The 25637-nt window shown below is 36.8% G+C and overlaps 1 protein-coding gene across 2 annotated transcripts; it reads left to right on the forward strand.

Moving 5' to 3' along the window:
• The first annotated feature begins 451 nt into the window (after window positions 1–451).
• LOC138693434 (zinc finger protein ZFP2-like) lies at window positions 452–25637 on the forward strand. 2 transcript variants are annotated; one of them, XM_069817383.1, is made up of 6 exons: window positions 452–570; window positions 2722–2819; window positions 10026–10151; window positions 17895–18032; window positions 21503–21582; window positions 22397–25637. In XM_069817383.1, the coding sequence occupies exons 2-6, from the start codon at window positions 2727–2729 to the stop codon at window positions 23541–23543; spliced, it is 1584 nt and encodes a 527-aa protein (XP_069673484.1). In that variant the 5' UTR covers window positions 452–570; window positions 2722–2726; the 3' UTR covers window positions 23544–25637. The 2 variants fall into 2 exon arrangements, with proteins under 2 accessions (XP_069673484.1, XP_069673485.1); XM_069817384.1 differs by having other exon boundaries at window positions 22405–22541.

A 25637-nucleotide genomic window follows, 5' to 3' on the forward strand; every position in this document is an offset into this window, starting at 1 on the left:
AATTTAATATAATTTGCTTTTTCTGTCCCAATGCTGCCACATTCAAATGTGGAATTGGAACCAGTTTTTAGCCAGGTTAATATTGTGAAGAACAAACTTAGAAAAAGGATGAAAATAAATGTCTTCTCAGCGATTCTAGAAGTTAGGTTTGGACTTAACAGCGTGGGAAAGTGTTGATTTTCCTATGAAAACCCATCAAGTGTTTTATAAAATGTTGGAACAACGGCACATACATATAAGCGAAAACAGCATGCTGAGACGGGAATTGACATCGGAAGGGAGGAATGAAACGACGAGAAGGATGATATCTATTTCTGTTAGATGAGTTTATGTTACATTTTACTGTTTGCATGGTCGGATTGGCTGGTTCTCCCTATTAGCGTTTTCTGGCAACTTTTTTTTTTCTGAGTGGGTGTTGGCGACACTGTTTTTACGGATTACTGCTATCGTGGCTTCCTTGATCATATCATTCTGAAAGATGCTGTGAAATAAAGTTTCATTATCATCCCAATTGCTTGAACGTGGCTAATGCTACGGACTATCAGCAGTTCATTATATTCTTCCACAAAGGTAAGTGTATATGTTTATATTATTGCATTGCATTCTTCAGAGTGTAAGGGGTACAAATGCCGTCCTTTTTACAGTCGTCGGGGACGGTCTACAGAATCAAAAAATGTCCATGCAACATACGGTCGAAACTTGGGAGATAGTTTTCCCAGAAAAAAAATAATATTTCTTCTTTATTTTATTTGCGTTATACTACTTATATCGTTAGACAAATTGGGAAAATTTCAGTATACGGGTTCCTCACTGACAATTAGCCTATATCTAAAACTACTAAAAAGAGAAAATTTGTCTGCATTTGTCGAATGCGTGTAACCATGCTTACGAAAGGGAAGTTTTCAATGCCAGTAATTTATTTTGTGTGAACAAGATTGGAATTTTGAAGTAAGAGGGAAAGGAAGGAATCCGTGTTCTGAAATTTATCCCGTGATAACGTGTTCAGCAGGCAGTACTCTGCACACACGTAAGTACGAGTCAGCTGAGTTCAAGCTCCCTGTCCATAGCTCTACTGCCGAGCGGATGGCTGTTCAGTACAGGGTATTCGGTAAACAACTTCAAATGTCATTTACAGATTAGAATATCGTATGTTATTAATTTATGGAGAAAGTCGTAATTCAAGTGAGGCAAGAAGGATGTACCGTCAACGTTTTCCTCATAGTAGGTTACCTAATCGGCGAACTTTTGTAGAAGTTCCTCAACGACTTTTAGAAACTAGGAGTCTCTTACCCATTTCGAAAATCAGACGAGAAATTTGTTTAAAAATGATGCTGCTTTACGGAAGCGGGAGAGATTAAAATTTTGCATTAGAAAAACAGTTCGTGTGATTTTGTGCCGAAAACCATTATTGTTTATTTTTTTAACGTAAAGAAAAAATGGAGCAATACTGTTACATAAAATGTAAATTTACCATAATGTTCTATTAATGAGATTGATAGTTTGTGTTTGCTGCTCGTTTTATGTAAACAACAGTATTATCATGGTCCGATCCTGCATTAAAACAGAGCATTTGTTTTGTAACGGTATGTACCGCTTGAGCTCTACTGTGTACATATTAACTCCCTCCTCCCCATCCACCAACATTACAAAACGTCTATTAGTGTAAATTTTAATAATTGATCAAATATTGCAATTAGAAAAAAATTGTAAGGACATTTTTTCTTCCTTAAGGCATAAATAATCTCAGTTAAAATAATGGCACTTATACCTTTTACATCTTGTATATAACCATAAGTTGCATGATTTATTCTTCAGAAACGGGCTTCAATCAATCTTTCCTTTGTGATGTAGGTCTGTTCATAGTTCAGAAATGGAGCAATATTTGGCTCGTATATCGTACATTCGTATAATGAAAGTAGTCCTTTTGAGTACGATTTCAGTGAGATGACGTCAGGTATTTTCGTCACGTCTGCAGTTGGGGTAACATTGATTTATAACGCTAAGTTATTTTGTAGGACAGTGATTACTTATTAGCGAATGTTCCTTTAGGTGTATGTGTTAATCGAAAATTAGGGGCTAATTAAGAGTGTATATTCGTATGTGCGAATAGATCGATAGTAGAATAGTGGGATACATTGTTGTTTTAGCGAGTGGTGTTTGGATTTACTGCAGGAAAATGAAGACATTAAGTTTTGGGTATGTGTGGGTTTAAGAGGGTTTCGTGTCGAGGTTATTATTTACAATTGTGTGTTTTGCGATGATTTTCGTGGTTTCTATGGTAGCGGATTTTGGTATTTTGTGTTATGCGGTGGAGAGAAATGTCTATGTTCTTAAGATACAGTATGACGTAATGCGTGACGTACTACATATCGGATACTGCTACCACAGTCTAGTATATACAGTCACGAAGCTTGAGTTGTGAGGGCACTAGGAACAATAGACTGTGCCGGTACTATTTCGCATTGTCTGTGATGAGGCGATAGTAGCGATCCTAGTGGTTAGCAACTATCTATGGATGCATATTCCCTACATATTGAGCTTCGTGACTGTATATACTAGATTATGGCGATACTACTAAGATAGCCATGAAACTCTTAACACTAACATCATCATTTAAGTTTGTTTGTGTGTGTATGCGTGCGTGTGTGTGATTATTACACATACTAGTAAGTATATCCAAATTGCATGTCTATTTAAAGTTCTTATTATTTACTTTTTCAGTCGTGATGGACGAGATCAAGATGGAACATGAGATCGACCCTCTGGCAATAGAAAGATATAATAAAGCTGATACAGCAGAGGGGAATGCTTTATCTCAGGTAGCTTATATTGAGAGTAAATACAGATTACAGTTTATTGGTAAATATTGCTTCTGTCCTTTCGAGAAAAATATCCGAGTTTTGCCTCAGAAATGAAAACACAAAGAAAAGTCAGCGGAAAACATTAAAATTTGGAGTAAATTAAAAAATAAGAAAACTCCGAACTTACGAAAGTAAATTCAAAACAAAAAATTTCAAAAATCAAAAAAGGAAAAGCTTTAAATATAGGCAACTTGAAAGTTACATTTCAAGTTGAAACTAGCGCGAGATGGTTCCGGTAATTTCTGAATCGTTCAATTTATAAGGGATTTTCAAGCCAATAAATGAAAATAAAATGGTTGCAGTCTTTGGCAATCTTTACGGTTAATGATGACAAAGTTATTGACTATTCTTCAAATATTAAATATTGTATAAACTACATTTTTATAGTCGTAGTTGTGATTTGTGTGTATCAGAATTCTAGCCAAATTGTTGGGTCTCGCCTGCTATATCAATAAAGTTACGCCATTGATTTTCAAGTTCATTGTAAACAGCTGATTTATGATCCCATAAATGTTGCTGTTTTGTTGAAGATTCGGAATGCCTGCTATACATCAGAACTACATAGAATTTGTAGATCCATACAATCACTGTTGATTATCAGGGTTTGTTGGGTCTATATGACTATAGGATATCGGTAGTGTGTTTATGAGAATATATGTTGGCTAGATTGGAGAATAGGGTGATGTCGTGTGGTCGACGTATGTGAGAAAGTTAGTGGGTTAGTTGAGGTGATATCTCAGTGACATGAGGTCAACTTACGTGAGAAGGTTAGTGGGTTATTTGAGGTGATACCTAAGTGACATGAGGTCAACTTATGTGAGAATGTTGCTGGAATAGTTGAGGTGATATCTAAGTGACATGAGGTCAACTTATGTGAGAATGTTGCTGGAATAGTTGAGGTGATATCTAAGTGACATGAGGTCAACTTATGTGAGAATGTTGCTGGAATAGTTGAGGTGATATCTAAGTGACATGAGGTCAACTTATGTGAGAATGTTGCTGGAATAGTTGAGGTGATATCTAAGTGACATGAGGTCAACTTATGTGAGAATGTTGCTGGAATAGTTGAGGTGATATCTAAGTGACATGAGGTCAACTTATGTGAGAATGTTGCTGGAATAGTTGAGGTGATATCTAAGTGACATGAGGTCAACTTATGTGAGAATGTTGCTGGAATAGTTGAGGTGATATCTAAGTGACATGAGGTCAACTTATGTGAGAATGTTGCTGGAATAGTTGAGGTGATATCTAAGTGACATGAGGTCAACTTATGTGAGAAGGTTAGTGGGTTATTTGAGGTGATATCTCAGTGACATGTTGCCGAGGTATGTGAGAAGGCTAGTGGGTTAGATTAGGTGATATCTCAGTGAGATGAGGTCGACGTATGTGAGAAGATTAGTGGGTTAGTTGAGGTGATATCTCAGTGACATGAGGTCAACTTATTTGAGAAGGTTAGTGGGTTAGTTGAGGTGATATCTCAGTGACATGAGGTCAACTTATTTGAGAAGGTTAGTGGGTTAGTTGAGGTGATATCTCAGTGACATGAGGTCAACTTATGTGAGAAGGTTAGTGGGTTAGTTGAGGTGATACCTCAGTGACATGAGGTCAACGTATGTGAGAAGGTTAGTGGGTTAGTTGAGGTGATATCTCAGTGACATGAGGTCGACGTATGTGAGAAGGTTAGCGGGTTAGTTGAAGTGATATCTCAGTGACATGAGGTCAACTTATGTGAGAAGGTTGGTGGGTTAGTTGAGGTGATATCTCAGTGTCATGAGGTCAACGTATGTGAGAAGGTTAGTGGGTTAGTTGAGGTGATATCTCAGTGACATGAGGTCAACGTATGTGAGAAGGTTAGTGGGTTAGTTGAGGTGATATCTCAGTGTCATGAGGTCAACGTATGTGAGAAGGTTAGTGGGTTAGATTAGGTGATATCTCAGTGAGATGAGGTCGACGTATGTGAGAAGATTAGTGGGTTAGTTGAGGTGATATCTCAGTGACATGAGGTCAACTTATGTGAGAAGGTTAGTGGGTTAGTTGAGGTGATACCTCAGTGACATGAGGTCAACGTATGTGAGAAGGTTAGTGGGTTAGTTGAGGTGATATCTCAGTGACATGAGGTCGACGTATGTGAGAAGGTTAGCGGGTTAGTTGAAGTGATATCTCAGTGACATGAGGTCAACGTATGTGAGAAGGTTAGTGGGTTAGTTGAGGTGATATCTCAGTGACATGAGGTCAACGTATGTGAGAAGGTTAGTGGGTTAGTTGAGGTGATATCTCAGTGTCATGAGGTCAACGTATGTGAGAAGGTTAGTGGGTTAGATTAGGTGATATCTCAGTGAGATGAGGTCGACGTATGTGAGAAGATTAGTGGGTTAGTTGAGGTGATATCTCAGTGACATGAGGTCAACTTATTTGAGAAGGTTAGTGGGTTAGTTGAGGTGATATCTCAGTGACATGAGGTCAACTTATTTGAGAAGGTTAGTGGGTTAGTTGAGGTGATATCTCAGTGACATGAGGTCAACTTATGTGAGAAGGTTAGTGGGTTAGTTGAGGTGATACCTCAGTGACATGAGGTCAACGTATGTGAGAAGGTTAGTGGGTTAGTTGAGGTGATATCTCAGTGACATGAGGTCGACGTATGTGAGAAGGTTAGCGGGTTAGTTGAGGTGATATCTCAGTGACATGAGGTCAACTTATGTGTGAAGGTTAGTGGGTTAGTTGAGGTGATACCTCAGTGACATGAGGTCAACGTATGTGAGAAGGTTAGTGGCTTAGTTGAGGTGATATCTCAGTGACATGAGGTCGACGTATGTGAGAAGGTTAGCGGGTTAGTTGAGGTGATATCTCAGTGACATGAGGTCAACTTATGTGAGACGGTTGGTGGATTAGTTGAGGTGATATCTCAGTGTCATGAGGTCAACGTATGTGAGAAGGTTAGTGGGTTAGTTGAGGTGATATCTCAGTGACATGAGGTCAACGTATGTGAGAAGGTTAGTGGGTTAGTTGAGGTGATATCTCAGTGTCATGAGGTCAACGTATGTGAGAAGGTTAGTGGGTTAGTTGAGGTGATATCTCAGTGACATGAGGTCAACGTATGTGAGAAGGTTAGTGGGTTAGTTGAGGTGATATCTCAGTGTCATGAGGTCAACGTATGTGAGAAGGTTAGTGGGTTAGTTGAGGTGATATCTCAGTGACATGAGGTCAACGTATGTGAGAAGGTTAGTGGGTTAGTTGAGGTGATATCTCAGTGTCATGAGGTCAACGTATGTGAGAAGGTTAGTGGGTTAATTTAGGTGATATCTCAGTGTCATGAGGTCAACGTATGTGAGAAGGTTAGTGGGTTAGTTGAGGTGATATCTCAGTGACATGAGGTCGACGTATGTGAGAAGGTTAGTGGGTTAGTTGAGGTGATATCTCAGTGTCATGAGGTCAACGTATGTGAGAAGGTTAGTGGGTTAATTTAGGTGATATCTCAGTGTCATGAGGTCAACGTATGTGAGAAGGTTAGTGGGTTAGTTGAGGTGATATCTCAGTGACATGAGGTCAACGTATGTGAGAAGGTTAGTGGGTTAGTTGAGGTGATATCTCAGTGTCATGAGGTCAACGTATGTGAGAAGGTTAGTGGGTTAGTTGAGGTGATATCTCAGTGACATGAGGTCAACGTATGTGAGAAGGTTAGTGGGTTAGTTGAAGTGATATCTCAGTGACATAAGGTCGACGTATCTGAGAAGGTTAGTGGGTTAGTTGAGGTGATATCTCAGTGTCATGAGGTCAACTTATTTGATAAGGTTAGTGGGTTATTTGATGTGATGTCTCAGTGACATGAGTTCGACGTATGTGAGAAGGCTAGTGATTTAGTTCAGGTGATATCTCAGTGACATGAGGTCCACGTATGTGAGAAGGCTAGTGGGTTATTTGTGGTGATATCTCAGTGACATGTGGTCGACGTATGTGAGAAGATTAGTGGGTTAGTTGAGGTGATATCTCAGTGACATGTGGTCGACGTATTTGAGAAGGCTAGTGATTTAGTTGAGGTGATATCTCAGTGACATGAGGTCCTCGTATGTGAGAAGGCTAGTGGGTTAGTTGAGGTGATATCTCACTGACATGTGGTCGACGTATGTGAGAAGGCTAGTGATTTAGTTGAGGTGATATCTCAGTGACATGAGGTCCTCGTATGTGAGAAGGCTAGTGGGTTAGTTGAGGTGATATCTCAGTGACAATAGGTCAACTTATGTGAGAATGTTATTGGGTTAGTTTTGAGGTGATATCTCAGTGAGTTTTATTTATTCGTCGTGTTGGTTTACGTCGGCCATGTCGTTACGTCAGTGTCCTGACGTCGTCGTTTGTCAAACTTGACGAAAATTAAGCGATGACCTGTAATAAAAGAATTCCGGTATCTGAAATATTTATGGAAAATTACGACAGGTAATCGCATGATATTAAAATGTATATGATATCCTAGACCTTTCACGTCAGAGGTGAAACACCATAAAGTCCCAAAACATTGTCAATTTGCTAGCCACAAATTTGTTAATTGAATGGGACTTAAGAATACAGCGTAGGAACTTAGGTCTTTATTGCATTTTTTATTTTATTCTTTTCGGTGCAAGGAATATATTATTTATTTATTTACCTTTGTACTATCATTATAAACATGTTTTTTATTGTAATTATTTTAAGAGCCATTCTTTGTATGTAAGTAGCCTACTTACGCCGTGGTCTGAAGTATAGCTAATTGATTGCAATAAAACACAATTTTCGAATTCGTAATAATTTGCATCATTACTCTGAATCTTGATCTTACCTTTGTGCATAAAGTAATATTGAATAAATACACGTTACGTGCAACGAAAGCAATGAGCAAACACAATTACATCAATATCACTTTAGAATCTCCCCCCTCCACTCAGTGTTGCCAAACCAAATCATAGTCCGGCTTGTAACTGAAGAAGACTCTGCTGCTAATAGTAATATGCGTTATGTGATGCAACGTGGCTTTACAGATGAAACCAAGTTCCAAATGGAAAAAAATCGAGATGGGTTCATTTCCCCCACTGACAACCAATTAGATACGAGAAGTATAATGTGTGAGGAATTAACATGTTCAAAACATTTAATGATTATTTTGACAAGGATAACATCACTGCTCGTACTGTTAATGTACACTCATGGAAAGAAAATAAGAGTAGCTTAGATGAGTCTTCATAACAGCAATGTAGTACAGTCTACCAATATTTTGCATTATACTGTCTTTATGATTCCGCTTACAGATTGTCCTCCCACGCCTTTAAAACGAACATAACCCTGTTGTGTCTGTTTCTAATTTAGATAGTGATACAATTCACGAAACTTCCAAATATAGGAATATGACACTGAATAATTTGCAGGTCCCACAATGTTCCCCCCTCATACATGTCAAAAGGACATTGGCAAAGGCTTGTTGTCGAAATGTGTGGTAACTCAGTGGTATAATGTTTGCGTACTTACCGGTACGAAACAATATGCTGCTAGTGCGGCATCTCAGAAAGGAGGGCAGGAGTGATATAGTCAGGTAGGCAGGCATGTTTGGGAATGCTTCCTTTTGTGCAGTAGTTCAGTGGAACAAAAGGGGGCAGTCGTGGTTTTTCCACATTTTCCATATGCTTATTAGGGAATAATCCAGAGTCTTATTACTTCTTTTACTAAACTACGCAAATATTGTTGCTAATCTAACACAATGTAGAAGATATGCTAAATATAATTTACAGTAGTATATTATACGCAGTAATGGCTGAAATATTAAACAACTATGCACAGTTAGCTTTCCATATGAAATCGATCAGTAAAAAACCTCGCATTTTTTAATACTCTAATATCTTCCCTATTAATACAAGGTGCTGAGGAGAGTGCATTAAAAAAAATATACTATCGAAAATCAAACGGTTTTCGTACTATTGAGCGACTAATTTAACTTATTTTATATAAACAAGCCTCTTTCAGCGCACAGAACTCTGGAACCATTTACTGCAGAACATTGAACGAGAGCTCATTTTGAAGCTGACATTTAGTAGGTTATGATAAGAAGTAATCCTTATTTTTATTGTATACAGAGAGACAGATAATCTGATTTTAGTTACTTTTAGGCTTTTTGCCCATATGTAAAAATGTAAAAAAATATTGAGAAAACCCTTGCATTATTAAGAGGGATTCGGCATTGTTTGTTTAATGGTACGGCAATAAGTTTCGAGGGTATTAAATAAATTATTTTGAGACGCCTAGACTTGAACGGCGCAGTACCGCACGCAGTGGCCGAGAGCTGAAGATAAGCGAGCGTTGGGTGTCATTTTACTCCTGTGTTTATGAAAACTTGTGATAATGCTAGTCCAGCTATCCGCTACTAGACGAAACATCACGTGTCTGTCTCTTGGCCTTGCTTCCCTCGGCTAGCTCCCGCCTCACAGTCAGCTGGTTAGTTCACGCGCGTACTATTTATTTTCTTTATTTGATATTTTCAGTACTTTCTTATCAACGTGCCATCAGTAAAAAAATGTGTGTTTATTTCTACTTTCAATGCGGGATCTAACTATATATTTTTAAAATATTTTTTCGGTGGCAAAGGCGTCTTAATGAGGAAAAATCTAAATTTCTCCATTTCCATAAAAAGTAAGAAAATCTATTTGTATATCAATATAAACTTCAATTTCTCAGCATCAAGATAAGCCATGATTTTGATCAGTGAGTGAAAGAGTTTCGAAGCTACCACAGTTTATAGTTGCTAATTTTATGAAAATACGATAAATTTAAATATTTTTAAGTTAAACACTGTGAAGTTCTGATGTCTCAACTTTGCACAAAGCATTGTATCACAGTTCTCTACGTACAAAAAAGATTTTATTGTATTTAGGAATTGTAAGGTCAATTTTCTCTGTATTTCGGTCGATTTGAGATGGAATAGCTCATATTCATCATCACAGACGTTAATAACATGTATAACAAATGTTTTTGCATGAAAATATGCATTTGCATATGATTCCTGGCCTTATTCATCATAATGTAAAACACATGCTTTGGGTTGTGATCAGGCTGTGACATACGGTCACATAGAGAACAACCAGTGAAGTTAGAAGTTGTCTTCTAACACCGTAATAAATTACTCATTTAAGACGCTTCCTTCTACTGCAGGAACGAAATTTTTCGTATCAGCATGTGACTGGTATAAAGGAGGAATATGAGGACCAGAGCCAAGATCTCACATCTGAGGAAGATCCGGTGCCAAAATCGCTCCTTGTAGTGAAACATGAACCTGAGGTGAGTGCAGCACAAAGAATGCACTGTGTGTTCTTCTTTCAGTGTTTATCTTGCATTTTTATTGTAACGGACATTGTCTTTTTTACAACAGTAATGCAGCATCTTTCAGTCTTTGACATTGGCAGTAAAATGTCATATATACAGGGTGATTCACGGAGGTTATGCAGTACTCTAGGATGTGATTTCTGGTCATATATTTTTTAATTTACTGAATTACGCCCTCCTAAGTGTTAAACATAAATGTAGATATTATTAAGGTTTAAGCATTTAAATTATTTACAGCAATGGTACTGGGTGTATTATAAATAAATTAGTTAAGTAAAATTAAATAAACCACGTTATTACCTACCTGGTACTCGTGCGTTGGCGTCGTTCTGCTTCATTTTGGGCAACCACACTCTCATATGCCTTCGCAACACAGGGGACTGAACCAGTATCCCTCAGTGACAGAAATGTGCGAACTAAATCAACATGTGATTACATTCTGTGATCTGGAAATTTTCTTCGATATTCGTCCACAGAATTATTAGCGTTCCCGTCACAAAAGCCATAAACATGAATCATATCTGCCTACTCGATATTGTAAAATTGTAACGGCATTTTTGTTAACACACAGGCACTGAATCGCAGACAATGACACACTACGACGGAGATCTTGCTGTATGCCTGTGTGTGTGTAAGGGACATTGTGCGAGTTATCTCTCTGCCTCCTGACGTCACAAGACCCTGTGTAGCCTATAATATCAGCTGCACTGTAATGCTCGCAGCACACATGGAAGCATTATTTTCGTAGGAAAGGAAAACCCGAGCTCTGAATCCTTACATGAGAAATGATGAAATTATACCGAAAGTAGCTTTGAAAATCAAGGGAATTAAAAGTGATAATGCATTTTTCTTTCTCAATGCAAAATCTGTTTAAATACACATAGCCAATTTTGTAGGTGTAGCGACAATATGTAACATTATGTCACTGGCAAAAAAAGAGTCGGGAAATTGTTTTAGAACTACTGCCCATGCCTCATTTCCTGAGCTGTTTCTTTGCGGGGCGAGAGGCAGAGGGAGAGAGTGGGAGGTCCTGGGTACCGCATGTGCCTACTACCCTACGTTCAACACCTCGACCTTTTCAGAATTTCTTTCGTCAGCTATGGAGCAAGATCAGCCATGGACAAGCGAATGTATAGGCTATCCCCTCACAAAACAAATTAAGTCCTTCTTATCAATTCCTGTAACTAAACACTAATACCAGTGGCAGATTACAGTCTCTACTCGAGATTATGGACCTAATCGCGATTACGGTTATCACGTGTACACATCCGTAAACTCTATCCTCTATGGCAGTGTTTCTCAAAAACTTTTTCCACCGCGAAACCCCTTTTAATCTAAAGTGTAACTGCGGAATCCTTGTAATATTTTATTAATATTTAATAGTTAACAGACAAGTGAAAGCTAGTATCTCAATAATTCTGTTCAGTGGGACGAATGTATTTGTTTTCAAGTCCAAAATCGGTTTTATGGCAGAAAGTTGTAGTCTCATTTCTACTGTACTTCTGCATTTTGTCTTTTCGGTATTTTGTTTTAGTGAACACATACGCAGAGAATCCAGTGATGAAAGTGATAAATATTATGGGTATTTTCCGTTTTAGATGTTCGTTAAAGATATTGTTATTAATGCATATTATTGTATTATTATTATTATTATTATTATTATTATTATTATTATTATTATTATTATTGTTGTTGTTGAATCCCAGGGCCAAACTGATGCAATATATTTTGATTTCAGTAAAGCGTTTGATGTAGTACCACATTCTATTCTTTTGTCTTAATTAGATAATATAGGACTATCGGTAAGCTACGTAAGCTGGTTTGAAAATTATTTACACGATAGACAGTCTAGCGTACGAATTTCGAATTCTCTCTCTGATCCATTTAATATTATTTGAGGTGTGCCTCAGGGCTCAACTTTAGGACCTCTTCTATTTTTAATCTTCATTGACGACATTTGCAAAAGAATAAGTTCTGACTATCTATTATTGGCTGATGATCTTAAAATTTTTCGAAAAATCAATAGTGTTGCCGACTGTCAATTTCTACAGTATGACATTAATTCAATTACCAATTGGTCAGTTGATAACGGGATGATGATTAATGAATCCAAAACTTATGTAATATCATTTTCAAGGAAAACCTCTACACTAATATATAACTGTCATCTAAAAAATGTATTAATTAACAGAAAAGATTGTATTAGAAACTTCGGTGTATTAGTTGACAATAAATTATATTTTCACAACCACATTTATTATATTTATAATCATGCAATAAGAATGTTAGGATTAATTCCGTCAATTACTTATTCTTTTTCAACACCTGACTCTCTTTTAATACTATACTATACATTAGTGAGATCGAAACTCGAATATGCATCTGTAGTTTGGAACTCTATTACTAGTTCTGATTCGGCAAAACTGGAAAATATTCAAAGGAAATTTATTTCATTATATTCTTACCGATTCCTGCCTAATAACTCTGAGTATAACTATGATCGAAAATGCGAGCACTTTAAATGTCGAAGCCTGTATGCCAGACGTCATGATCTCGATTACTTATTCTTATGTAAGGTCCTTAAAGGTGAGATTAATTCTCAATCTTTCTTAAACAGTATCAGCCTTCGTATTCCTATGAAGGACATGAGACATCACAAACTCTTCTATATTAGAAATTCCAAATCTTCCTCGTCGGTCTCCAGATGTAGTAAACATGCGAACTTACATGTATGCGATTTTGTCTTTAATATTTGAGGAGAAAAATTCGCTCCGGCGCCGTGGCCTTGGTTCTACATACCAAGCGCTCTGACCACTGAGCTACGCCGAATTCAGTCCACAGCACCGGATCGAACTCTCCTCCTTCAATGTTTCCCTTTGTGGTCTGACTCCAAGTTAGGCATATAGGTATGTTGACGTTTTTTTATGTTAAGTCGATCCCCTCGCCGCACAGTGGTCTAGAATGCATGTTTAGCGGGACAAACTAATAACTTTTCAGTTAGCTAACAGATTTTTATGAAATTTTACACAGTAGTTACAGGTAGCATGTATGTTTTATATACAAACTCTGATTACGTTGGTATAAGAAAAACTACCCCTTATAGGGGGCGAAATTAGACAAAATTTGTAACTTTTCTCCTATCTAACATATTTTTATGAAATTTTACACAGTAGTTACGGATAGCATATATGTTTTGTACACAAGCTCTCATTACGTTGCTCTAAAGGGAACTACCCCTTATAGGGGGCGCAATTAGACAAAATTAGTAACTTTTCCCTTATCTAACATATTTTTATGAAATTATACACAGTAGTTACAGGTAGAAAATATGTTTTGTATACAAGCTGTCATTACGTTGGTGTAAGGGGAACTAGCCCTTATAGGGGGTGCAGTTAGACAAAATTAGTAACTTTTCTCCTATCTAACATATATTTATTAAATTTTACACAGTAGTTACACGTAGTACATTTGTTTTGTGTACAAACTCTGATTACGTCGGTATAAGAGGAACTGCCACTTATAGGGGGATGCATTTAGACAAAATTAGTAACTTTTGTTCTGTCTAACAGATTTTCATGAAACTTTATACCATAGTTACAGGTAGTAATCTTGTTTTGTATACAAGCTCTAATTCTCTGGATTCTTTTTGTTTCGACCTCATACTTGAATATAATGGGAAAGCTTTCTTGGGCGGCCACGACTTTTTCCAAGGGTACTTTTTCTCTAAATTTTCATTACTATCACGATGAGAACCTAATTTAATAAATAGTTTGCTAAGACAATGTTCATTTCATTAACAAGAAAACTCATGTTCTTTATCCTCTTGCTCTCTAACGATAAATTATATTATGGGAAAAATGTATCATTTTAGGTACTGTTGCACTTTTTGGGTACTCACGAAGCTTATTTGATACTTAATTAACAAGCTACCACCTTGAATTCCCTAAATTTACATAGGAAACAGATTCAGTTTAAATAACTGTAATCGAGAAAAATTGCAATCCTGCACCTGGAAAGAAGAGTGCGCATAATTTATTAATTCCGCAAATCTGCGCACCTTAAGACTGCATTTAAAATAGATTTAAATACTCGAGGAAATGAAAAAAAAAAATCATTTTGGGATGGAACAAAGGGTGTTTTTTTTTCTCTACCTTAGTTAAGTCTGCACTCGATGGATACATTTATATTTTGTCCCGTGTCCATTCATGCTAATGTGACATGCTATAATAACATTAAATGTAACAAAAACAAACAGTATTACATACCTATAGAACTACTTGACATGTTGATACCAAATATGAATGGAATCGACCACTTGCAACAGAGTTACAGCACAAAGAAAACAGCAGACTCGCGGCACTTGCTGAGTAAGAATGCTGGGTGCCGAAATGTGGCATGTTACCGGTCTCTTATCTCGCTTTGTAGCTACCTCCGCTGATTAAGATTATCAATTCAGTGTTTCTCAGTTATATAGGAAAAATAATTTAAGGGTTGTATTTCATTTCTTTACATGTCATTTTTCTACTTTTGTCCTCCTAAATATGGATTCTGGACCACTGTGCGACGTAACAATTTGTTAGAAAAGAGGGAAATTTCACTGCATATCTTCTCTTCCTTAGTTTGAGGAACTCTCGATGTTATGAAGTCCACCATTTGCTTTTTTACAGCAATAGTATTTGCTCGAGAAAGAAGACTTCCGTTGAAAAGGAATTCAAACACGTCCATTCGCGTCACTATCTGACTCATGGCTGGCAACGTAAAACATAAAAAATAGTTAACTTCCCCAGACCCACGCACATTAAGAGGGGTCTTATTACATAGATATGGGTGTAATGAAGAATATTAAACAACTTTTAACCCGAAAGAAAGGGGGTTATTTTTTTTTCCATCCTGTTGAATTTAGTTCTAAACTCGCTGGGACGCATTTTCTCTCTTAATCCAAAAATGAATTCTATTATAGTGATAGAATCAAGAGATGTTGATAAAAATAGTACATAATTTACCTGAAGGACCAGCAGCCATGATGACACTCAAATATTCACAATATACTACAGTAAGCACTTGCTATAAGAAAACGAAAAACCCACAGAAAGCGCTGACAATCAGCGACTGACGGCTGTGTGTATTTTGTTCCGTTTAACGGTGTTGTTATTGCTCTTTTATCTCTGCTGATTCTATTAAAAAATACAGGGACATCATTTTATTTTTACTTCAATTTTTATTGTACCTGAGTTTTTTAATGTACTTCACTCCCACCCCTTCTACTAAGGAAGTTCCAAGTCCACACAGAACCAAGACCGCAGATAGTAAGCAGTACTGAGTTACTGAGTATAGTAGGTTCCAGAAATATGTTCGCGTTTTCCAGTGACGAAAGAGCTTTCAATATTGAATCATATTTTCGCACAGGTACTGTCCGTTTGCCTATGTCGCATCCCGATCTCCCCCACCTGCTTCTGCTCGCCCCTCTGTAATAGCTGGGCTGTCTTAGCTCTTTTCTGAAAACATTAATTTCTCTTAGGAATTGGAAGTTTAGGTAATATTATACAGCTCTTTAATTTAACTTAAATAAAAGGGCCTCGTTAAGTAATTAACTGTCACGTGATTTCCTCCCTTTGTACAATCCTGCGGCATAACCACTTGGACGGACAGTAGATAGCATGTCTGAGTAATTTTATATTTTCGGGTCGGGCAGAAGTGAAGATTGAATTTACAGTTCGTAGAGTAGGTACAGAATTATTTCAACATGAGTTACTAGTACGAACGACGAAACTGGGAATTGGAATTAGATGCAATAGTCTATAGTGCGATAATATGCACAAAAGAACTGAAGCCTGTATCGAAATGAACGGCCACCATTTTCAAAATTGTGTTTAAATACTCATATTATGATTATTTTTCAATTTAACTTCTTTCTCTATATTTTACGCTAATGTGCTGTAGACAGTATAATATACACTGCATAATGAATAAGTTCGTATGGATAACTCACTTCGTGAGTAAAAACACTTATTCTTAATACAGTACTGTACTTTGATTAAAGGAAAACCTAATGAAAATTATCAAACTCAAAATCGCGATATTTCCTAGTTTACGTAAATGGATGAACTACTTTTCTTCCATCCTATACCTAGTAGAGTGATTTGTGTTTTACGCCAGTATCATCGAACTCCAGTCTTGGAGGGGGGAGCAAGCGGTGTTTCCGGTTCTCTAAAGGTATAGACAGGTTAATATTAAAAATGTTAGTAAAAATAAAATGATATCCCTGTACTTAGAAGTGCTACGCAACTATCTGGCTATATTTCTACGTCAGTGTTTTACAATTTGAGCAGGTTGAGTTTTAGAGCAAATGTAAAAGTGAGAAATAGACCACTGTGCGCCGGAGCGAATTTTTCCCCTCTAATATTAATTGTCATTATTACAGATATTATTCTGTAGGACAAATTAATAAAATCTTAATTTGTCTTTGCTCTGCGCTAAAGCATTTAACTTTTGTGATATTCCTGCAATGCCAATCAATAATGTTCGGTCGTTCTCGAATGACTCTTCGATCCTGTAATATCTTCCACAGAAGCCTCATGCTTTTTAGCATAATATTAAAAAGACATTACAACATTTTGCTATTTCTCTACCCTCTAGAAACAAGCTGTGACGTTGCACAGAGGCAGAGATTTAATAAAAGATCAGCACAGACCATGGGGAGATAATGTTTTTGAACAGATGATACAGAATTTTATCTCAGGTCGGCATATCGCGAGGTTAGCTTCCCCTAGCCCCACTTCTCCGCTACTAAAGGTGGCCCTACAATAGTTACTTATTCTATAAGGAACAGGTACGCCATGCAAAATGTTATCCGCGAATTGTGTTCCGAGAGTTGAAATTGTACTAGGACCCAGTATGATTTAAATTGAGGTTACGAGATCTTTTCACAATTTCCAGGGACATACGAAAAAAAAAAAAAGAACTAATATCTCTAACATTTGAGTTAGTCATTCATTTGTATTGTTTTTTCACTTTTTAAGAATAAAAATACTCACTCAGTTCAGGCATACACACTGAAAATATTCATTCTACTTACCTACTACTGAAGAAACTGATATTTCTCAGATAAGTGAATTGTTTTGGGCAGATAATTTCTGGATTCCAGTTTTGCAGCTAATTTCTAACAGATGGAATTTTGTTAATTTCACATCATGATGTCGACCTGGTTGGCGAGTTGGTATAGCGCTGGCCTTCTATGCCCAAGGTTGCGGGTTTGATCCCAGTGCAGACATTGAAGCATTAATTCCAGGAAAACATGTAGGTAATGTCCTTCAGGAGTTCACGGAATCATTTTCTCAGAGAAAAAAGCTTAAAATTTTGCTTCATTTTGAGTAAGGAGTACCATTTTCTTCATTCCATATAGCTATTTTCTCTGAATTTGCATATTTCTTCAAGCAAGGAATTCCATCAAATAAATTATCTTCAACCAGGTAAAATCCATCTACATGTGAAGGAAGATAATGACTGTCTGGATTAGCCTTTTGTATTATCACAGACTTTCATGACATGTCTAAAAAATATTTTTGAATGAAAGATTTGTATTTGCTCATGAATCCTGGCCCTACGGGGGACACACAGTTGAGCAGCTTGTAACGTTAGAACTCGTTTTCTAACACCCTGTAATAAATTTCTCATTTGACACTTCTCTTTGTACTGCAGGAACGGAATTTTTTGACTCATCATGTGACTGGCATAAAGGAGGAATATGTGAACCAGAGCCCTGATCTCATATCAGAGATAAAATTTGAGGAAGATCCAGTGCCAATTTCGTTCCCTGTCGTCAAACGAGAACCAGAGGTGAGTAGAGCAGAAGAAATATACTGTGTGTTCTTCCAGTGTTTATCTTGTATTTAGATTGTAACGGACACTGCCTCTTTTCAAGAGTACTTGCACTGCCTTTCACTCTATGATAGAGACAAAAACACTTGTCACTATTTACTATTAAATGTGTGTCATGTTACAGAGAACTAATTCTGAACTATTATCTCGTTTTATGTTTTAATTATGAAAACGAAATATCTTGTTATACTTACTCTTAATGGTTACCAAGTTACACATTTCAACAGTGCGTTTGAAAAAATGTTATTCTTAAGGACGGGACTTCTTTTTGTCTTTTCTGTGTCTTTGTCTAAAATTTTCGATACTGTACCTTTCACCATTTCCAAATAATTGAGTTTGCTTTAGATGTATGTGCGAACGTTATCACCTGCCATAATTTGTTGTTCATCCATTATTGTTTTTTTTAAGTAGCTTATTTTACAACGTTGTATCAACATCTCAGGTTATTTAGCGTCTGAATTTAAGTATTTATGTATTTGCAATATATCTTTTGTAGAACATTATTTTACCCGTAGAGAAAATATATTTTATAAATTTAAGATAAATTATATAGCTTATTTTGAGTGCATTCCTTATTATGTTCTGAATTTGGCAACATCTTCTGATATATGTGTGCAGGCAGGGTATGCATGAAGCTACTGTTTATTTTATTTACTGTTTTCAAGTCACCGAGTTCACGAAATGGTCGAACGAATTTTTTATCTACGGTGTAATGATCGTTATGGTCATAGCAAAGGAATCTTTGTGTACTGGAGCTTTAGTATAATTTCATACTACAAGATATTGCTTGGTTGAAATTATGCAGCCAAACTGCAATAAATTAGTCAGTATTATCATTGTTATCCACATATACACAACATTTAATTATCAATAGAATGTGTTTGTAAACTGCTGGTATTATGAGCAGAGAAGCACTATTAAAAGAAGACTGAATCAGACCATTATATACCTGGTAATGTAAAAGTTACCTGGTTGAAGTTTTTTCTGGGTTTGTCCTTGAAACAATTAGGAACAAATGCTGGTTAACTTTCGGCTCTGGACCCTGGATTCATTTCACTGGCATTATCATCTTTATTTTGCTCAGGCAGTACGTAACCTTTACAGTTGACAGTGTCGTAAAAAAACCACTTAAATAATCCACAAATTCGTGACTAATTTCTGGTATTATACAGTAGTTAATTAGTTATTCCATAACAGCCATTTTCCAGAATTTTGCCATGGCACTTTTTAAAGATCCGCTGGCATGTGGCAGAATACTGAATGCACCTCAAGTCAGTCTTCTGTAAACACAGTGTTGGTGTGCGAGCAGCAGAGAAGAGAATGACTGACATGCATCTAGGGTAGCCAAATCAGTAAAATTAGAATTTAAATTAATTAAAACAGTAACTTTCCAAGAATATCACATTTGTTGATGTCGTACAAAATTTTGTCCAATATTTTTTGAGAAGATTAACTCCGTATGTAGATCAAATTATCGAGGATCATCAGTGTGGTTTTATGCGTAATAGATCCACTATTGATCAGCTTTTTTTGTATCTCACAGATATTGGAGGAAAAATGGGAGTACAAGGGTACAGTACATCAGTTATTCCTAGTTTTAAAAAATGCGTATGACTTGGTTAAGAGACAAGTTTCATATATTCTTATTGAATTTGGTATTCCCAAGAAACTAGTTCGATTAATTAAAACTTGTCTCAATGAAATTTACAGCAGAGTCCGTATAGGACAGCTTCTGTCTGATGCTTTTCCAATTCACTGCGGGCTAAAGCAAGGAGATGCACTGTCACCTTTACTTTTTAACTTTGCTCTTGAATATGTCATTGGAAAAGTTTAGGATATCAGAGAGGGCTTAGAATTGAACAGGTTACATCAGCTTCTTATCTATGCGGATGACGTGAAAATGTTAGGAGAAATTCCAAAAACGATGAGGGAGAACACGGAAATTTTACTTGAATCAAGTAAAGCGATCGGTTTCGACGTAAATCCCGAAAAGACAAAGTATATGATTATGTCTCGTGACCAGAATATTGTACGAAATGGAAATATAAAAATTGGAGATATATCCTTCGAAGAGGTGGAAAAATTCAAATACCTGGGAGAAACAGTAACAAATATAAATGATACTCACAAGGAAATTAAACGCAGAATAAATATTGGAAATGCCTGTTATTATTCGGTTGAGAATCTTTTGTCATCTTGTCTGCTGTGAAAAAATCTGAAAGTTTGAATTTATAAAACAGTTTTATTACCGATTGTTGTGTATGGTTATCAATCTTGGACTCTCACTTTGAGAGAGGAACAGAATTAAAGGTGTTTGAGAATAAGGTTCTTAGAAAAATATTTGTGCCTAAAAGGGATGAAGTTGCAGGAGAAGGGAGAAAGTTATACATCGCAGAACTGCACGCATTTTATTCTTCACCTGACATGAATAGGAACATTAAGTCCAGACGTTTGAGATGTTGAGGGCAAGTAGCACGTACGGGCGAATCCAGAAATGCATATAGAATGTTATTTGGGTGGCCGGAGGGAAAGAGACCTTTGGGCAGGCCGAGACGTACATGGGAGGATAATATTAAAATGGATTTGAGGGAGGTGGGATATGATGATAGAGACTGGATTAATCTTGGACAGGATATGGACTGATGGTGGGCTTATGTGAGGGCGGCAATGATCCTCCGGATTCCTTAAAAGCCATTTTTTAGTAAGTAAGCAATTAATTTAATGTAATTACAATTGAAGATTTATTTGTGTTTATGAAAGAAAATGTTTCGCTCATTAAATACTTTCCAACACATGTGATGATATTGTATGTTTACGAATTTCCTAAATAACAAATTATAAAATAAACACGCATAATTATCACACAATATTGCATTGGAATAATTCTCTGTCATTAAATTTTACATTTCTATCATAATTTTTAAAGATAGATACTTAAATCGTGTTAGTTAAATTTGTGAATTATATGCATATTCTTTCTCTCCTCTACATTTTTTTTTTTTTTTTTTTGCATCTTGCCTTTTCACCATTTATTGCCTGGTATGTTGACTAAGAAATATTTAATCTTAAATTGAAAATATTTTGATTAACACAACAATGCATATGTCAATTTATCTGATTTATCTGTATTTTGTAGCAATCATTCCCTCCTAAAACCCTCAAAATTCCCGTCCTACTTGGAAACGTCAGCTTTATGTTATATTCCGCAGGATTCCACCTTCATTGTGCCATGTTCAGAAATGGTGGAAAAAGCTGTTCTATAATGAAAAGAATTATCCCATGAAAAATCTGCCCCATGATTTCTCTTCTTTTAGCCAAACTCTGGTAGGGCTAATATGTCTTAAACGGAATTCTGTGGCATCTAAATTTGATGCGCCTTTGTTAATGTAAATTGTGCTATTTTTCTCTTTTGTTTCCTCTATTTTTAGGAAGAGCAGAGTGACTTCCACCAACCGAATGAGGAGTCATGGGTGGAAGTAACGGCAGAGGACGAGATTTTCATCGAAAGGTGAGTGTCAAGCCCGAGCCTTCACAGTTCGTTCACCTTGGCTAGTTCTTCAAGTTCACTCACTCAAGTTGACTGTACGTCGAACCAAAGCCTTCCAAATGCAGTTCCCTGCACGTCGACCCCAGCCCTCCAGATGCGGTTCCTTGCACGTCGAACCCAGATCTACCTGGATCGGATTTTTCTTATAATTAAGTGGAGAGAAAAAGTTATATTTAGTAAGCCTATATTATTTTACAATTGTAAATTACATTGTTGCAGAACTTTTAATGCATTGTTATTAGTTCAGTGTTCGCAAAACAACAAATATCAGGTTAGAGATAATACCAATACAGATTTTCTCATGTTTACGCTACTATGAAATGGAATCAGTAATGTTCCACTTCAGGATTTCCTATTTTAAAGTCACAAAATTAACCAACTACAAAAGTCTTATATATCATAACAATACCACGTTATATGGCATATTTGCAATCCCGAATTTCGAAACAATCACATAAAATACCTCGCTCGTCTCGAAGAAAGTTAGGCAAAGGCAGTTGATTTTGGACAGAGAGGTTTATTAAAAATAAAAGGTAAACGGTAGCAAAGAGTTGACTAACAGTTTGTAATTCTTATAAAAATCATTGTACAGGTGAAGTCCGAATTGTTGAAACATTTTGATACTTGCTACATTACTCATAAATTAATTACAAGCTTCTATCTCTAATCATAATGTACCTCCTCATGAAAATAGATTTGTTTTATTTTAGTATTCAATAAAATGAATGTGTCTTTGTTGCAACTATTTTATAGGCTGATACTATATTTGCTTCAGTTTTGCAGCTACGAATGACAGAAATGTATCAACAGATTTGGACAGTCTTGCACTTGAAGAGAATGGGACTGTAAGTGACATTGTCAAGAATTCTATTACCTTGGGAGAACCTGTGGTAAGAAAGACACCTTTCAAATGTGATCTTTGTGGTAAATGTTTCTCGCAGTTGGGTAGCTTGAAAGTCCATACAGTTCTCCATAGTGGCTTGAAGCCTTTCAAATGTGATGTTTGTGGTAAGTGTTTCCCTTTGATGTGTTACTTAAAAAAACATAAACGCAAGCACAATGGCGAAAAAACTTGCAAATGTCATGTTTGTGGCAAGTGTTTCGGTTCGTCGTTTAGCTTAAGACCTCATAAAAGGACGCACACTGGCGAGAAGCCTTTCAAATGTGATGTTTGTGGCAGATGCTTTTCTGAGTTGTGTAGCCTAAAAGACCATAAACGACTGCACATTCGCAAGAAGCCTTTCAAATGTGATGTTTGTGGGAAGTGCTTCCCTGAGTCGGCTAACCTAAAAGTTCATGAATGTCTGCCCGCAGTCGGGAAACTATTCACATGTGATGTTTGTGGTAAATGTTACACTCAGGCGAATCAATTAGAAACTCACAAACGCTTTCACACTGCCGAGAAACCTTTCAAATGTGATGATTGTGGTAAGAGTTACGCTCAATACTCTACACTGAGTGCCCATATACTTCAGCACAATGGCTTGAAACCTTTCAAATGTGATGTTTGTGGTAAGTGTTTCTCTTTGATGTGTTACTTAAAATCTCATAAACGCACGCACACTGACGAGAAACCTTTCAAGTGTAATGTTTGTGATAAGTCTTACTCTCATTCCGGTTCTCTGAAAAATCATGAAGTTGTGCACACTGGCGAGAATCTTTTCAAGTGTCTTGTTTGTGGTAAGATTTACTCTAGTTTGGGTTCCTTACATGGCCATAAACTCACGCACTCTGGAGAGAAACCTTTCAAATGTGATGTTTGTGGTAAAAGCTTCTCTCGGTCGAGTGGCCTAACAAGTCACGAACGTATCCACACAACCGAGAAACCTTTCAAATGTGATGATTGTGGGAAATGCTTCTCTCAGATGCGTTACCTAAAAAGGCACGAACGTAAGCACAGCCGAGAAACTTTTCAAATGTGATGTTGGTGGTGAGTGTTACTCGAATTTGTAATACCAGCCAGCACACAGCCATCAAACTTTTTAAATGTGAAGTTTATGGTAATATTTTCTCGATGTCCAGTAATCTAAATAGCCATCTGCGCCGGCACGCAGGCGAGAAGTCTTTTAAATGTGATGTTGGTTTTAAGTGTTTCTCAGATTCTAGTGCCGTGAGAGTTCACGAACGCCTGCAAACAGGCCAGAAACCCTTCATATGTGGCGTTTGTGGTAAAAGATTCACTCGTAAGGGTACCTTAACAGGCCATCAACGCCTGCATAGGGGCGAGGAGACTTTCAAGAGCGATGTTGATTTGGAGTGATTCTCTTAGTCGATAGTTATATAAGTTATGAAGTCTTGCCCACAGACGAGAAACCTTCTAAATGTAACAGTCAGATATGTTTAGCTAGTAAGTATAGCGTAAGTATTGATGTACTGAAGCTTATTTTTAATGAATCTTTGTAAGGCAATTCTGGTAAAGTTGTTTCACGGTCGTGTAGCCTAAATAGGTTGAAATGAAACTTAGTTGGTTGTCAGCCATCTTCTCGTAAGTTTATTAACGAATGTTGCCAATATTATAAACATACAAATTCAATAATTTCGAGGGAAAAATTGTTCCGGGGCCGGGTATCGAACCCGGGACCTTTGGTTAAACGTACCAACGCTCTCCCACTGAGCTACCCGGGAACTCTACCCGACACCGATACAATTTTTCCCTCTATATCCACAGACCTCAAAGTGGGCTGACAACCATCAAGCGACCAACATTTGAGTGCACACTAACTCTGTGTGACTTTAAATTGTGGTTTTCTGTTACGTACAGTGACGTGTATTATGCAAATTAAGCTTTCAAGAATAACTCCCTGTAAAGTTAATTTGAATAATTTCGAGGGAAAAAAGTCACACATAATGAATAATGAAAAGTTGACACAAATAACAATTAGAGATGAAATTTACCTAACATACCGCCACACCTAAAGGCAGTGGCCTTAAGCAAAGTATTAGTTACTGGAATGAGTGTAGGAGTTACATCAAGTTGAAATTCTAATAAAATGTTCTGACTATGTTTTCACACTCACTACTAGTCAGGTTTCGGTAACACACGCAACTTCTTGATAGGACGTGTGATGACACTGGAACTGGTTTTGACAGTAGCCACCCTGGCAAGACCGTCATCGCCGACCTTTCCACATCACAGGACGTCAGACGTGCATATTTAAAGAATGGAATGTCACAAACAAACAACGTCAATTTCACCTACAGGTACACCCTCCAATACTTGAGCAACTTTACACATTTTTTTATATCCACTGTTTTTCCCATACACATTCTGGAATTTGTCTCTTAGTACTTGAACTTTTGAACCTGGTAGCGAGTCTAGTTTAATTTTCACGGCACGCACCTCCATGTTTCAGACAACAGGTTTCCGGATGTTTCGAGTTTTTTATGTTGTCACACAAAAAGGTTAGATTTGCTAACAGGAAAGCCAAATCGCTTTTTAAACAACCATCTTTCATTATATGTTGAAGGATATCGATTGACGAAGCCCGATAACTTTGAATCACAACAAGACGTATCGCCTCACTTGATGGACATTAGCGAGAGGCTAGAGATTTGTTTAAATTAAATAATGTTCATACCCGAGCTCTTATATGTTGTGTTTCACAAACAAAGCGTGGACTGAAATGATCTTCAGCAACAATAAACATTCCTAATTATGTGTTGCAAGATCTCTCCTCCTTGTCCATGTTAATTTATTCTCTAATAATAACACTGATATGCTGCCTAGCAGTTCTCAGAACTTGTGGCGATACAATTACGAAAATGGATCACGGATACACCACATAGCGCTTAGAAACACGAAGCAACCAAGAATTCTTAAAAAGATGACGTACTTCTCAGTGACATAATTGCTTTAGTTTTAAAATGTTTAAAAGTTCTTGTAAAAAATTATTTAAGTAAAAAAACTCCAAGATTTATGTGTTTGTAATAGATTTCCTGAAAATATGTATTTACATAATCTTTTTGTGAAAATATGTGTTTTTATGTGAAATAAAATTCGGGTTTTAAACTTGAAA

Source organism: Periplaneta americana, chromosome 17 (assembly GCF_040183065.1).
Source record: "Periplaneta americana isolate PAMFEO1 chromosome 17, P.americana_PAMFEO1_priV1, whole genome shotgun sequence".
NCBI classification, from domain to species: Eukaryota; Metazoa; Arthropoda; class Insecta; order Blattodea; family Blattidae; genus Periplaneta; species Periplaneta americana.

Coding starts and splice junctions, on each gene's coding strand:
- LOC138693434 (XM_069817383.1), top strand. CDS start 2,727: ATGGACGAGATCAAGATGGAACATGAGATCGACCCTCTGGCAATAGAA. Junction 10,152..17,894: donor TAGTGAAACATGAACCTGAG/GTGAGTGCAGCA, acceptor TTTGTACTGCAG/GAACGGAATTTTTTGACTCA. Junction 18,033..21,502: donor TCGTCAAACGAGAACCAGAG/GTGAGTAGAGCA, acceptor CTCTATTTTTAG/GAAGAGCAGAGTGACTTCCA.